At 22.8% G+C, this 15,719-nt stretch overlaps 1 protein-coding gene across 1 annotated transcript; it reads right to left on the bottom strand.

The window, feature by feature from the left end:
* Positions 1-10,392: 10,392 nt before the first annotated feature.
* Positions 10,393-11,652, bottom strand: LOC145836373 (regulator of G-protein signaling 4-like). Its single transcript, XM_082944182.1, has 4 exons — positions 11,510-11,652; positions 11,029-11,093; positions 10,714-10,880; positions 10,393-10,542 (listed from the first exon to the last, which is right to left on the bottom strand). Exons 1-4 carry the CDS (start codon positions 11,650-11,652, stop codon positions 10,393-10,395), a joined length of 525 nt encoding a protein of 174 aa, XP_082800308.1.
* Positions 11,653-15,719: the final 4,067 nt, after the last annotated feature.

The raw sequence follows: 15,719 nt of genomic DNA on the forward strand, positions 1-15,719 counted from the left end.
TGAGACTAATATGCAATCATTTTAAACTTATAAAGAAATATATTTGAACCGTACTTTTGAAGTAGTTTTAGATTTAATAAGCATAACACTCAATTTCATAATGTTGGTAAATACAAGTTTGTTTTGTTATTCGATTTTTGCTTTGCTAATAGTTTAAATTATAACAATAAGTTTGTACATATAAGCTAATGGAAACAGAGTTTTTACAACTAAACACCTTTACTGTAACTTATATAAAATTTGTAAAATAAATAAATTTAAGCTACTTACAGTTCGTACTGACATTTATTCAATTAAAGGTTAATTTTTCACTAAAATAAAACTGCCATCTTTTTTAGATTAAAAACACAAATTTCTGCAAGTAAGGAATTGAACAAGAACAAAATTTGTCTAAAAAAGCTTAAAATACATTAAAAAGAAAAATCTATTTAAACTGTCTACAAATAATTACATAACACTTAAAATATTTTATGCCAATTTTTTTTTGTTAAGTTAAGTAACAGTGCTACTTTTGCTTCAGGAAACTTTTTTTAAATTAACTTTTTACTATTATTTGAAATAAAATTATTTCTACTTGTTGTTTTACACATATTAAAACGAGTGTATTAGTTTGTGTAAACAGTTATGGATATTTTGCTATATGTTTTGCACTATTATTTGTATTTCTAAAATAAGTTTGGTGAAATTAACTGTGACTACGTATATTTTAAAAACGTTAATTAAATGTAAACAGCTTTGGATACATTGTTAAACGTTTTGCTCTTTCTTTTAAATAACAAAATAAACTTACGGAATGTTTAGTGTTTAGATTTTTAACTTTTTATAATTAAATGTTTACTTTTACGTTTAAATTAATTTTAATGTTTATATTTATAAAATCATAAAAGTAGCTTGTATTTGTTTTTTTGAGTAGCTTTTGCTTTGTTAAGTATATTATTAGTATATGTACATAGTTCTTTAGATACTTACTGACGTTTAAATTAAAAAGAAATAATGAGAATAACGACGTACAACTTGAATAAACAATATTAAAAAAATAAACTAGTATACTTACTAATATAGTTAATATTTTTGAACGAATAGTTTGAGTTCTGATAATTTTTTGGCGATTTAACTAAAAAAACTGAAAACTTCTTATGCTAATAGAACATAAACATGTAATTACGATCTATGCGTATTAAACTTTTAAATTGGGAAAATAAAGTTTCATATAAGTATGGGTGTTAAATTCAATAATTGATATAAAATTCAAGTTTTCAATTAAGTGTTAAAAGCATATTAAGCATAAAAACAATAAAAAAAAAACACATTAAAAGCTAAAATATCAAACATCTGACACAAACAACGTTTACAAAGGAGACAGACTTTTAACAATTCTATTCAACGAAAACAATGTTTAAGCGAAAAAAAGGGCATTCTAAAAGAAATTGGAAAAAAAAATAAAATAACCTAACAAAAGTATCGAACATCCAATAAGGATAAAAAATGCACATATTATGTCATTATCGTGAAGTTAATTGAAAGCGAAATTAACAATTTTTTATATGTATCAAGTAAAACGGAAAAAGGTTGTGGAGTCAACCAGTGTTAGTTCTTAATAATTTATTTTCTCACTAACATCAAGTCAAGTCTTGTGAGATTCGTTAATCTGTAGAAAATCTTTTATAGTAAACCAGAAAGGTTTGAATAACTATTGTAGTTTATTTATCTATGAGAAAATAATTAAATTTTCTATCCTAGTGTTAAACTTAAATGTAAACAAAAAAGTGTTTAGTATGAAATCAAGTAAAAACAAAGCAATTAAAAAAACTGACTGTTCAATCTTAATAATAATCAATAATAATAATAGTAATAATCTGTTCTTTTTTTACGACTGTGATACTCATTATTTAAAAAAAAATCATTAAAATATTGACGCAAAATGCAATAAATCTACCTTTAATAAACTAAACAAGTTTTTCATTTTCATTAAAAACAAAATTGAGCAGAGTATTCAGACAATAAACACTGTCATTGCATACGCGTTTAATCCGTAACAAAACAGTATTGATTTTTTATTAATACAAAATATATTTTTTTGTACTTTTTGGAATTTTAGTTTATTCCATCGCTAGATATTTCGGTAAGTTTTTCCATTAAACCTTTATAAAATTATTATTTCTGTCTTTTTTCTTTAAACGTCACAATAACTAAAATAAAATTGGTAACAGAGTGTTTTTGAAGTAAACAAAACATTTATATTTAAACTTTTAGTGAAATTAAAAACGCTTTAAGCTGTGACAATTTGAGATTAAAACTTTTAGAATAACTTTATTTTAAGCAAGGAACGTGACATTCTTTTACTTGTCTTTGCGAAAGCTATTTTAATACTTTTAAGAACAATTGTACTCAAAAGTCACTCTGAGCAATAAAAACGCTAAGTAAGCAAATAATGAAGCTTTTTTATGTTATTTTAAATGTTTAACTTTTACTTTTTGATTATTTTTTAATATTTTTTCTTAATGTTGGTTAGGAAAAAGGGAAACATAAATTAAGCTTTAGAAAAATTTGCTGACTCAGCTTTTTATCATCTTAGACTGATCTTTAAGAAAACTTAAAATACTAATAATTTTTTTTTACTTATACTATACCTACTTGATAATTTATCTGTGACCAGTAGTAAATTATATCATTTTATAAAACTAATAAAAACTTCGTGAATTTTTTTATTTTTATACACGGTTTTAGTAATTATTAACATTAAACACCAACACTGCCAATTGTTTCTGAAAGGCTTTAATTAAAGTTACTAAATTTGTCTTATAATTTTTTACTAGCTGCCAAGTTCTTAAACTGAATTACATAGATAAAAAAAACAAAAACTTTAAAAACGGTGTGTAAAAATGATAATTAAAACTGCAATACGCTCTACTTATTAAACTTTTATCGACAGTGTCTTCTTATAAACGCATGTTATTCATCTTTTAGCTAATTACCACAGTTATGAGAAACAATCTTCAGAAAAACAAAATGTCTTGATATTAGCTAGAACTTAATACATTGTAAAAAAATATTAAACAATATGCTAATGAACATTTTAAATTTATTTAAATACTGGATGCTAATAATTAATATTTGGTGGTTGTTTATTTAACTTTTTATAACCCTGTTTACAGTTCAACGTTTATTGTTAAATGTTATATAATTTACCTAAAACATTTTGAAATTTTTAAAGCTTTAGTGAGTATCAGTTGCCAAGGTTACTAGTTTTTTGCTTATCACATCTAGTTTAATTACATCAAACTAACTTGCATTTTCTCGGTAACTTTTCCGTAAAACATGTTCCTAGTAACATTTCCATTTCAAATAAATTCGCAAGCGTACAATATTTTTCCGGAGTTAATCAATAAGTTTTCTAAGAATACAATGAATAGTTTAACTGTAACTCATACAATATTTAAAAATTTATCGAGCGTTAATGGGTAGCACTTACCAAGGATGCTAGTTTTCTGCACAACTATTCTTCACAACTAGTTTTGTTACACTAACTTGTGACTTCTCGTTAACTTATTCGTAGAATATGTTCTTCTTAAAATTTTCATTTCACAAAAATTTTTCTACGTAGAATGTCTTGTAGGTTTCAATCAATAAAGTTTCCAAAAATACAACGAATATTTCAGTATAAGCTGAAATAAAAAGGTTGATACTAGTTTGCAATATACAATATGAATGAGTAATTAATCGTATTTGGAACTATCGAAAGCAGGTGTGATGTTATAAAGTACATGTAAAAGTGTGTGTTAACTGTCATGTTGTGTTATAAACATCGTGATTAAAAGTTTTATATTAAGAAATTTTTTTTAATCAGCTTTTATCGATTACATTTTTTGATTTAACTGCGAAAAAAAATTTTTATGCAAATTTTAATCATCTAAAACTGTTAGACTAAATTCAGTTAACAGTATTTTAAAATGTGAGATTGATACAATCTGAAAATCATTTTAGATAGAACACATTTTAAATGTTTTAAATTTTTTGTGAAAAACAGCTACAGTATTCGTTAATGTAGTGTTGTTTTTATGTCTTTTTTTATAACATAACCTTGTTGATTATAAATATTAATTATTATGGTTTTCGATCAAACATATTACCGTGGCATACTTAGTTTTTTACTTATTTTATAAAGATAAGCACTTACATGAACTAGTTTTATGTAATTATTTTAGTAACATAAAGCTATTTTCTTAGTTAAGCAACTAAATTCAGCTGAAAATAAATATATTTATTTGTTTAAAGTTTTAAATTTTGATGTAACAATGTAATTAATTGTATAAGATTTATTATTTATTAATACGTCCGTAGGTACCTTTTAGAATTTAGATACAAAACAATTTCTAAGTTTAAAAAAAAAACTTGCTTTGATGGTAGATAAGAACGGTTAAGGTCCTTATAAAATCTTAGCATACGATTCTAAGAATACAACTTATTACACATAATGTTTACAGCAATTTAATTACGTAATTTGTTTGAACATGCAAATAAAACACTTTTATAATATTAAAGCATGGTCAAACTTGCTTTGTTTCCTTGTTAATGAAACTATACGTTCGTATAAGCTAAAAACTTGATTGAGATGCATTTAAATTGTAGTGCTTATGACCTGCCGATCAAAGTTTTCTAAGTAAAATATGTATTTTAGTATTATAAAGTTTACCCTTTCACGTTTTTTTTCCATAAAAAAACTATGTACAAGTTGAAAAATAAAGTAACGTAAAGTTTTCAGAATGATAACAAAAAGAAATAAGTTACACTTTTACAAATTTAGTTTTGTATACAATATTTATAATTTCATTTAAAAGAAACATATTGTAGTTAAAGTAAATATAGGTCAATTTAGTAAATAAGTTAATCAAATTAGTCTTGTTAAGCATACGTTTTATTTATTTTCTATTCTAAAAATAAATCATATACTGTGGGAAACTTAATTTAAAAGAATTTATTTTCAAAAATTTTGTTTGAGTTTAGAATTTTCACACAAAAACTCGTATGTTTTTATAATTTTAAATTCAGTCAGACAGTTTTAAATACTTAGTATGACATGACTTTATATGTTTTAGTTATCTAGATGAAATTTTTTCAATTAACAATCACTTATAGTATACTTAAACTTAAGCAAAAAGATTTTGAAATGAAACCAAGTACAAAACAAGCAATGAAAAAAATTTGATTCTGCGAAGTTAAAATTTCTTCTTTTCAATCTTAGTTTCACAACCGTGATACTTGTTATTCAAATTTAATCATTAAAAATCGACGGAACAACCAATAAATCTATTTCAGTAAATTTAATAAGTTTATGTTTCAATTAAAAATCTTAACATAGTATTCAGACAATTAAAATTTTGATAGTATACGCATTTAATCCGTTAAAAAACGATATTGATTTATTTTTATTACAAAATATTTGTTTTAATAACTTTCTTTGGCAATTTGGTTTATTCAAACGCTAGATAATTTGGAAAAAGTTTGCTATAACCTTGTTTCAAAAGAAGCATTCAGTTTTTATGTTTTAAAACAAAATACATGCAAATAAGATATTTTTATAACTTTTAAGCATAAATTTGCTTTGTTTCCTTATCAATAAAACATTACGTTCTGTATTTACAACTTGATTGTAATGTATTTAAATTACAATGCTCATAACCCGCCGATCAAAATTTTTAAGCATAACATGTAGTCGTAAAATCCTTAAATAAATACACCTTTCACGTATTTTTCTATTTATTAAATGTTATGTTAAAATGGAATAAAATATGTAATGTAAAAGATACGGAATAATAAAAAAGGGTATTAAGTTGTACTTTTTTATGCTGTTGTGCATAAAGTGTTTATATATTATATATTTTTCCTTCATTTTGCAATACAATTAAACCTTTTTGTTTTATTAAAAATGTTAAATTTCGCAAAACTACATTGAAGTTTTTGGACAAAAATTAACTAAAATCGGAACCTAAGATTATATTTATATCAAACTTAAGGGTAATTTATGTAAACTAAGTAAAAATTAAATCACGGTTTTTTTAAGTGACAAGTTCTAAAATCTTATTTTAACAAAAATTGTAATAGCTTCAAACGTTTCAAAACCACAAGTTTCGAAATTTTAACCAGTTTAGAAACACTCCACAATAAACTTATAAACTTATTTAGTTATATCTACAAATATATACAGCTATCCTTAATTAACTTCCGTAATTTAACTTTATGAACTAATTTTATTCAAAAGAAATATTAAGCTTTTATATTGAGTATAAGTTATGTGACCTTTTTCAATTTTTAAAGATAATATTGGCAAAAATTTAGCACTTAATAAGCAATTTGACAGCTTTGGCAGTACGTTATAACTTTTACCACAGTTATTTTACAAGTTTCAGTTTTATTACCACATTATTCAAGTATTTTAATATCTACATATAATTGTTTATAAAAGTCAGCGCAATGCTTTTATTAATTCAATAGTTCATTAGAAGTATAAAATATAGTTATTCTATTAAAAAAAGGTTGTTATATTTTCTTTTATCTATTAGTCCTGGACAAGACATTAAAAGGTATCCGTGGTGTGCAACTTGATAACCGAAAAATTCTTTATGCACCAGGTCTTAGAACAAAATATTTTTAGCGTCTTTTTTTATTGTTATTCAATAAACTATAAACTATTTTAATTTTTGTTTAAATTTGTATTTTTTACAGATTTTTAACCCATTTTGATTATAATAGCTTGGTGAAGACTAGCTTTTGTTTATCATAATATCAAAAATATTTACGAAAAATTTTATCTGTTTAGAATATATTAGTCCATTTTTTTACATAAAAGTAATTATCTCCATTTGCTTTAACAGAATACTTTACCGTATATTATATATACATATATACAAACAAACAAAAATTTAAGGAGCTCAAAAAAAATTTAAAATTAAGCTGAATTTTCAACTTCAACTGCATTCTTATATTGTTTTGTAATATTAATGTTAGATTTATGAAAGATTAATTTTTTTTCAAACTTGTAATCGAAAGAAAGTTAAGTTCAACAATAGTTTTACTTATTAAATTAGTTTAATAAATTCGTTCTTTTAATTTTAACTATTGTTAATTTATGGTTTATTTTTAACAGTAACATGTGTTTTTAACGTAAACAAAATTCATGCCAAAGTTTACAAAACATCAAACTAAAAATAAACTTATAAAAAAGTATCAAAAGGAGTTGGAAAATTATAAAATTTATTTATCTAAAAACAGATCACGTAAATTATAAAAAAATATTATTATACGCTGTACTGAGTTCGGAAGTAAGAAAAAAAAAATTAGACTACTTATAGTAATACCAACCACTTGTTTTGTTGTATCAATTATCATATTTTTATGAAATTTATGCATCTAACTTCTAAGTAAATAAGTAAACTACCTAAACTAGCCTGGACAATCAAGTCACGATTAACTCAAGTTAATGTAATATATATAATTATAAATTTCTTTATACGACTAAAATAATAGATTTTTCCTAGGTATTGAGAAATCTAAATACAGCTTTGTTTAAAGTTTTATATTTTTATAGGATGCTTTGTTTGTTTCAGAAGTATAAAAAAATCATTTAGCAATGTTTAGCAAAGTTTTTTTAAATTATTTTAACAACTATAATTAGGTTGTTAACATAAACAAGTGAAAAAATTCAGAAATAAAAATGCATTACAATAAAACCAAATACCAAAACTTAAAGAGAGCAGCACAAATATAGTTAAATTAATAATAAATGCTTTCTTTTTTTAACAATATTAACTTAAGTATTACTTAATTTTAATGGCTAAATATTTTGATATAAATAAAAAAAAAATAAGTAATATCATTATGTACAGATATAGCGCAAAAAATTGCTGAAATATTTAGACAGGTGTAACAAATAAAACATTAACAAAGTTCAATATACTTTTATTCTTTTATGTAATTTTTGCAAGAATTATGAGGTTAAAGATGTTATTTTTCAATAATGTGTAGAAACGAAATTTCTTCATAACACCAACAAATTTTTTAAAGTGATTTTTGTATCAGTATGTATACACACAACTGTTTTAGCAGGTTTTTATCAAATATTCTTACTGAGTAACAAAAACTAGCTAAAAACATCTTATTGTCTTTAAGTTTTTACTAACATTGCTTAAAATAATTTTAAAAATCAACAGTTGCTGGCATGAATCTCAAAAAGGATTGATCATGTAATGAAATGATCAAGTTTTGTTTGCCAAAAATATTTTTTTTTATTAAAAATTGAAAATAAAACTACGAGTGTATATCTTGAACACTTTAAAAACAAATTTGATATAAAACAGGTATTAATATAGTGTTACGTAAAAGTGAAATTGATAGTTAAATTGAGTAGTTCTGATCTCTCTACAACTATTTCATTTTAACACAAAAACTATCATCTATCTAAAAAAAGCTTCGAAACAAAAAAGTCATCTTAAAGTCATTTTAAAGACTTTTTATTTGTTTGCCATCAAGGTATATTATATTCTTATAAAGTAAAGGTATATTCCGATTAGTAAATAAGCCACTTTACATTTAACTTATTATTATTAAGAAATCAGCAGCTTTGTTTAAATGTAAAAAAAAACTAGTAATATATATATATATATATATATATATATCTAATTCAATCAGTTTTATATAAGTTACCTTATCTTTTAAGACTTTGATAATTATTCTAATTATGTTGAAATTATAAAAAAATGTTTTGTAACTATTTAAAGCTGGACTTATATAAACTACTAGTATAGGTAAACAGCTTTAGTTCATTTAATGCAATTTAATTGATTAGTAAAAATTTTAATTCATTGCTTTTTGCATCAAAAATCACAGTTAAATTATTTTTAATTTTTTTATGAAAATTTTAATTTAAGTATTAATTCAGTCAAAACAAATTTTCTATATCTAAATACATCAATTTAAAAGTATATGACACTTAGTAAACTAAATACTCGAGTGCTAATTTTAGTTTTAAGTTTGATCTGGTAATACTTAAAATGATTTTTTTTAGTAATTTAAGATGCTTACTTTATCTTATAGAAAAATAATTTTCTTCAACTATACAAGTAAACAAGAATGTACATCTAAATAAAGAAAACGTTTTATATCTAAATTGCATGAGCTACACCAGTTTATGTATTTACACTCGTTTGTTTAAGAAAGGGTGTTAAAAGTACTATCTAATAAGGTTTTAACAATTTTTGTCACTATAACTTTTAAGGTCCTTTTTATTTAACTTAATATAAATAGCTGACTTTTGTAATTACAACAAAAAATGCATTGAAGTCTGTTAATAGAAAAAATATAAGTTATAATCAAACAAAAAAAAGCATTTTTACTCTTAAAGCCAGTTTACTGCTTACTTCGTCTATTACATAACAACAAAAACTTTGTTTCATAACATATTCCGTCAAATCGTAATTATACGTTTTAATACTTACCTCTTCTTCTAAAACTAAACATATGTTTGCACCATTTTATTCAACGTTGAGTATAATAGAAGTACATAAATTAAATATAAACAGTAATATACACATCGCTTTATTTTCAAAACATTGTATACTTTAGGTCAGAAAAATATAATTAGTATTACCACTAACACACGCTGAAGTTAAAACTATTTGCGTATTTTAATGTCTACTTAAGTTTAATGCACTATATGTAATTTTTTTTTTTAAACTTAAGTAACTGTTTTGCACATTATATTTTTAAATTCCTATAAAAAATTTTTTAGTTACTGAAGTAACATTTTAGTTTAGAAAACAAGCGTTAGTATATAATAATAACGCAATTAAGTAACAATTTAATTAATACAATAAAAAGACTAATATGTTTATACTTTTGCATTCTATTTTATGACAATTTATAATTTAGTCTTTTGACTAGATTTATGCAAATTGAATATTTTATTCGCGACTGGTTTCGGTGGCAAGAGATTGCGACCTTTTGCTCTTTTGGTAATATAACTAAAATATGTAATGTATTTATTTTCGTTTTATTTAGGAAAATAAGTTATTATTATACTATCTAAAGTTAGTTCTACACTTGAAACTAAATTTTTGTTTTCAGTGAAAGATTTACAAAATTACTAAACATACATAAACATTATATATAAATTACTTTTTTTAAAGTTTACGAACAATATAAAAACTAGTATGTATTACAAAATAAGTTATTTTATTGTTTTTATTTAAAAAAAAGTTTAGCTAAAAAGTTCTAGACAACAATAATAAAACAATTACGAGTGGAATACAACATAAATATAAGCAAAACAGCTAACAAAATTGCCTAGGAAAAAGACTGTAAATAATTGGAAAATAACAGTGTAAATAAAATCGTTATCTAGAAGTTCATAGATGCAGATAGAAATCGTTTAAAAGAATCAGTTTGGAGTAAGAACAAAATATTTTCTTGGGCTTTATTGAAAAGTGTTATTTCTGAGTCGATTATTTTCTCTCTAATTTCAATTCTGGTTTTGTGAGATATGTTAATCTGTTTAAATGAAAATGTTACTACTAACAATATAGTCACGTTTCTGTGGTTGCTAATTTTTTTAAAGACTAGTTAAGTTTTAGTAGTTCTTCATAATTTAAGATTGTAAAGCATGACATTATTTTTAACATAGAATTATAACATAAATATTCTAACAACTTTTTTAAATACCTCTCTAGTCGAATCTTCAACAATATAATATGTATAAATTTCGCGTGCTTTGGCCCTTCTAACGTTTTCACTTTTTATTTCCTTGTATTTTTCGACATCTGATAAAAACTGAATATTTTCTTCTGCATATTCTTTCTTCAGAAACTCAAAGTATACATCAAAAGCCTCTGTAGAAAGTTTGTTATTAGAATTATTTGAATTTTCACAACGGCAAGCAGTTAGCATCATGAATTAAGTTTTTCTATAATAAGTTTCCAACCTTTTATGTAACATTTCACAAAAAGTTTATTTATATTTTATATAAAACGAACAAACTTTTATCTCGAAGAACATTTTCTAGACAGGGAAAAGTTCTGTTGCTGCTTGCCAAAGAACTCAAGCTGAAAATAATTATTAATTAAAGTTTTTTTAGGTTTAATTACTTTTACACTATCTTAAAAATAAAAACTGTTTGTTAACTATAACTTTTAGATGTTATTAATAAAAAAATAGACTCGCAAATCTTAATATAAATTTTAACCTGTTTTAATAGAGAATAGCAAAATATTTATTTTCTATCTTTGATTACTTAATAACTTTTGTCTAATAAAACTTGGAAAAATTTGTTTTTCAAATTTTGTTTACAGTTTAGTTCTAAATAACATTTTTAGTGAAAACGTCTGAATAAATTGTAATACTAAGTTAAAAAGAAGCTTTTTTTTTTAATTTAGTTACGTATCAAATCCAATCAAAATAGATAAAGTCTACTGCTTTTTTATTACCGAAATGAGTTTAAACTAATATAAATTAAACTAACTGATTTGCAAAAGACGAACTGCTGTTATTTTCATATGACGGCCAAGAACGACATCTTTTAACATTTGCGTCTCTTAAACCATCACTTTTCTTTCTCAAAACCAATTTCGATGTTAAGGATCTGATTCTTTTGCCAAAACTCATATCTTTGCTAATTTTATTAAATTCCGTCGGTTTTTTAAAATTAGTGCATTTTGATTTAATGAGTGAAATTGGCTGAGACTCTTTTAGGCATGCGTTATTTTTTTGATGTAGTTTCTTATTCGGGGAATTTTTATTGAATTTCAAGAGATAAGAATTCGTAATTCTCATTTTTTCCTGTTAATAAAATATCGATAGTGATAACAAGTTTTAAGTTTTATAAAAACTACAATTATTTCTAAATCAACTATTTTAATCGATTAAAAACTAAATTAACGTTTTGCAACTTTTTATTTTTGTTTTGAAGACTTACTTTTGTTGAAGTACTTTCAGAGTATTTCAATTTGAAATCCTTTTTGTTTAAGGAGTTTAGCACTTTGTTCCTTGTTACAAATAAATTCATATCATTTGTTTTTTGTAAAACAGAGACCATTGTTTTTTTAGTAGTTGTATTAAATCTTTAGATAAAACTAGCAAAAAATAACTAATTTATTTTAACTTTAAATATAAAATGAACAAATAAATGTTTCGCACAACTAATGAAAACATTTTTAATATAATATTATAACATGCTTCAACAAGTGAATGGTTTAGGCTTTCAAACAGTACATAAATATTGCAAAATTTCTTCCCTTATTCATTCTCTTCTCTCAAAGTTAATCAATTTTTCCTAGCAACGGCAGCAAATTAAATATTTTTTCCTGTTTTGCAAAACAAAGTTGACAATTTTGTAACAACTTAAAGATGTGAAAAGTATTGTTTTAAACAACTTTAGGGTAATTTACGTAAAAAAATCACGTTTTTTTTAATTAAAAAATTTTAGATAGCTAATTATAACACAACTTATCCAAGTTTATAATGTTTTAAAACCACCAAGTTCTAAATTTAAACTAGTGTTGTAAACGTTGTTTGACAAAAGTTTTTATTTCTTAGTTAATTTTCAAACTGTTAAAGTTAATACTTTCATTAAGTATAGTATAATAATTTTTTTGATGTTTTTAGTGAAAAATTCTTTTTCATTTATTTTCTACTGAAAGTTTTTGATTAAAACAAAGATATTAAACTGTCATAAGAAGTAAAGAACTTGTTTATTTGTATTTAAACAGTACATAAAATTTATCTTTAAATTTTTGATAAATATTTTACTAGTGTTTTATTCATTTCGAGTTAAAAATGTTTCAAAAACTTTAAAACCTATTGCTAAGTATAAGTAAAAGAGTTCAAACAAAATTTACATATATCAAGATAATATTTACTTAATGAAGCATTGTTAAACAATTTTTACTTAACGATAATTTTATACTAATAAAAATTTAGGCTACGAGACATTTTTTTTTTCTATTTAAATATAATTTTAAAACTATAACTTAAAACCTTTAATTTTTCAAAAATTGCACATTTTTTTATTGAAACAGATATACTTGTTCAAATATAGATATATTTAATATGTAATTTTCATAAAATTTCATATTATTTCAAATTGTGTAAATAAAAACAAAACTGTATATTGAGTTGTTAATACAAACATAATTGTTTCTACAAAAACACATATAAAATGTTTATTGAATATAACACCTTAATTACTTAAGTAAATTAAAAACCATCATTTCTTATAACATTTATACATTTACAAACATCAACTGTAGGTTAAAACAAATTATAAGAAGCAGCTACAGAAAGAATAATATTTTGAATAATAAGTGCACTTAATATTGAACTTTTAGAAAAATTATACATTAGTTATAAAAACTTTGAACTAAAAAAATGTTATGGTTTTTTTTCAATATCATCTAACTTTATTTAAACCTTATACAAAATTAAGACGTTTAATAAAACGTAAACTAAAAAACGAAATAAAAGTTTAAAATTTTAAGTTTCAAGGTAAAAAAAATTAAATATGTGTTTTTTTTTTATTGAACTAATAAGGTAGTTTGTGATATCTGTTACTAATCAAGCCTTTATCTTAGTTAATAAAGTAAGTAGAAGTTTATTTTTATCAAAACAATTAAAATATAGTCTCTGTGTCTGCAAAGTTATCAGTCGTGATGCTTGTTATCGTTTCGTTAAAAGCTAGAGTAATTCGAAATATTTATGAAAACCGTTTGTTTAATTTTGTTTTGTTTTTTGTTTGTTAAGTGATTTTATTGTTTAACTTTTAGTATATTTATAATAAAAAAGAAAAATTCGATTGTTATTTTGTTAAAAAAGTTGTTATTGTTTTATAATAAAGTATGACTTCATCTATCGTTTTAAGTCCTAAATTGTATTTGATTCCTTTCGTAATACATTTTTTTTAAGATTTAATAAGAATTAATTTATTTAAGCAAGTATTTGTAATTGAGTACTACTGTTATATAAATGTTTAATTTTTGAATGTTATTTGTTTTTACTACACTAAGGTTTTATTATTATTAAGAATTGATTTTAAAGTTTAATATTTTAATTTTTTTGACAAAAACTAAGTTTATTACTTCGCTAAATGTACTCATCACGTTTAGTAAAACAAAGAACATTTCACACATATATTTGAGATTGTCAACAATAAGGATAAGATATATTATCCTTAATATTTCTCAAACTTATTTGATTAACAATTAGGTATACCATGACAGTAGAAAATGTATGTATTTAACTGGGTACTTTCACTTAGGTTGCGTAAAATAATTAAAATCTCTGACAGATTTTCGGCAAAAACAGCGAAAACAACACTTTTAAGGATCAATATTTTTTGTGTTTGCCAAAAAAAAAATTAGTTATATTTACGATTTATTATATAAACACTGTTATATAATTATAACATGTAAATGAAATTAATATGTTACATCAAAAATTATTTGTATAGTCTTATATAAATACTAAATTAATTACTGCATTTTGTAGTTCCTTTTTATTTGTTAATTTTAAGCATTGTCTACATTCTTCAGTGCTTAACTCTTGTTAATTCTTGTTTTAAATTTTCTGTAACAATACTAACTAATAACACATATGAAAACTTCTTAATTTTGATAACTAACTGGACAAACAAGGTTATTTAAATTAATAAGGAAAAGTAGAAAAAAAATATTAATAAAGTTAGTAGTTCATTTCCTTTTTTTAAGCTATGCGATAAATTAATTTTCAATAACGTTAGAAGCTCTACTAAATTAATAGATTAAGTTTAAATAAACAGTGCGTTTTTAAACTTTATATATACATATTATTAAGAAGTATTGTTGAGTTGAATATTAAATGCGTTAAAGACAATAAGAAAAGACAGGTTTGAACAGTTTTAAGTTAAATTTTAAAATATTTTATAAGCTTACTTATGAACATGTTTATATATAGTTTACAATGTAACTTTGGTGTAGAGGATTTTTTTGAATGTTTATTTCAACAGTATTAGCCAAAAAATAAGTAAATTCAGAATTTTACGATCAACAAACGTTTTAATTAGAGACAATTTGAGTTAAACTGTTTTTAATATATATGTTTTAAGCTAATAACTTGCTATATTTTTTAGTTTTGTTTTCGTAATTCTTACTAATTAACTTTAAAAGCATTAATTCTTCTACATTTATTTCTTATAATTTGTTTCTAACCAGTAGTATACTATAGCTAACTGTCAGAAAACAAACAATAACTTAACAAATCTTTTTAAACTTTAAGCACTGTCTAATTTATTAACTAGTTTCAACAATATATGGTCAATTGTTTTAGAGATATAGATAAATTCATCAAAGCCTTTAACATTAGATTTACCATCAAGTTTTTAAATTAAATAAATATTTATGTTAAGCCTATATAATCTATATCATCTATATAAAAATTGCTGCTGCAAAATGTTCTATTAACAATTTTTCGATCATCAGTGTGTTTTTAGAAATGCATGCTAAATATACTTATATAAAAAATTTACGTTTTCAAAAAACTAAAATGCAAAAAACAATGTCTTAAAATAATATACGTTGCTCTTCTCGTGCAAACTTAGATTTTTTATTATTGATCTGTTAAGGTTATACAGTTTTTTGATTTAGTAACTTGACTTTAGCAAAATTAAAAAATTAAATTAAAGTTTTTGTTGTTTTATGGTT

Source organism: Thalia democratica, chromosome 5 (genome assembly GCF_965202585.1).
Source record: "Thalia democratica chromosome 5, ktThaDemo2.hap1.1, whole genome shotgun sequence".
Classification (NCBI taxonomy): Eukaryota; Metazoa; Chordata; class Thaliacea; order Salpida; family Salpidae; genus Thalia; species Thalia democratica.

Coding starts and splice junctions, on each gene's coding strand:
- LOC145836373 (XM_082944182.1), bottom strand. CDS start 11,652: ATGAGTTTTGGCAAAAGAATCAGATCCTTAACATCGAAATTGGTTTTG. Junction 10,881..11,028: donor AAATGTTCTTCGAGATAAAA/GTTTGTTCGTTT, acceptor AACTTTCTACAG/AGGCTTTTGATGTATACTTT. Junction 10,543..10,713: donor TTGAAGATTCGACTAGAGAG/GTATTTAAAAAA, acceptor TCATTTAAACAG/ATTAACATATCTCACAAAAC.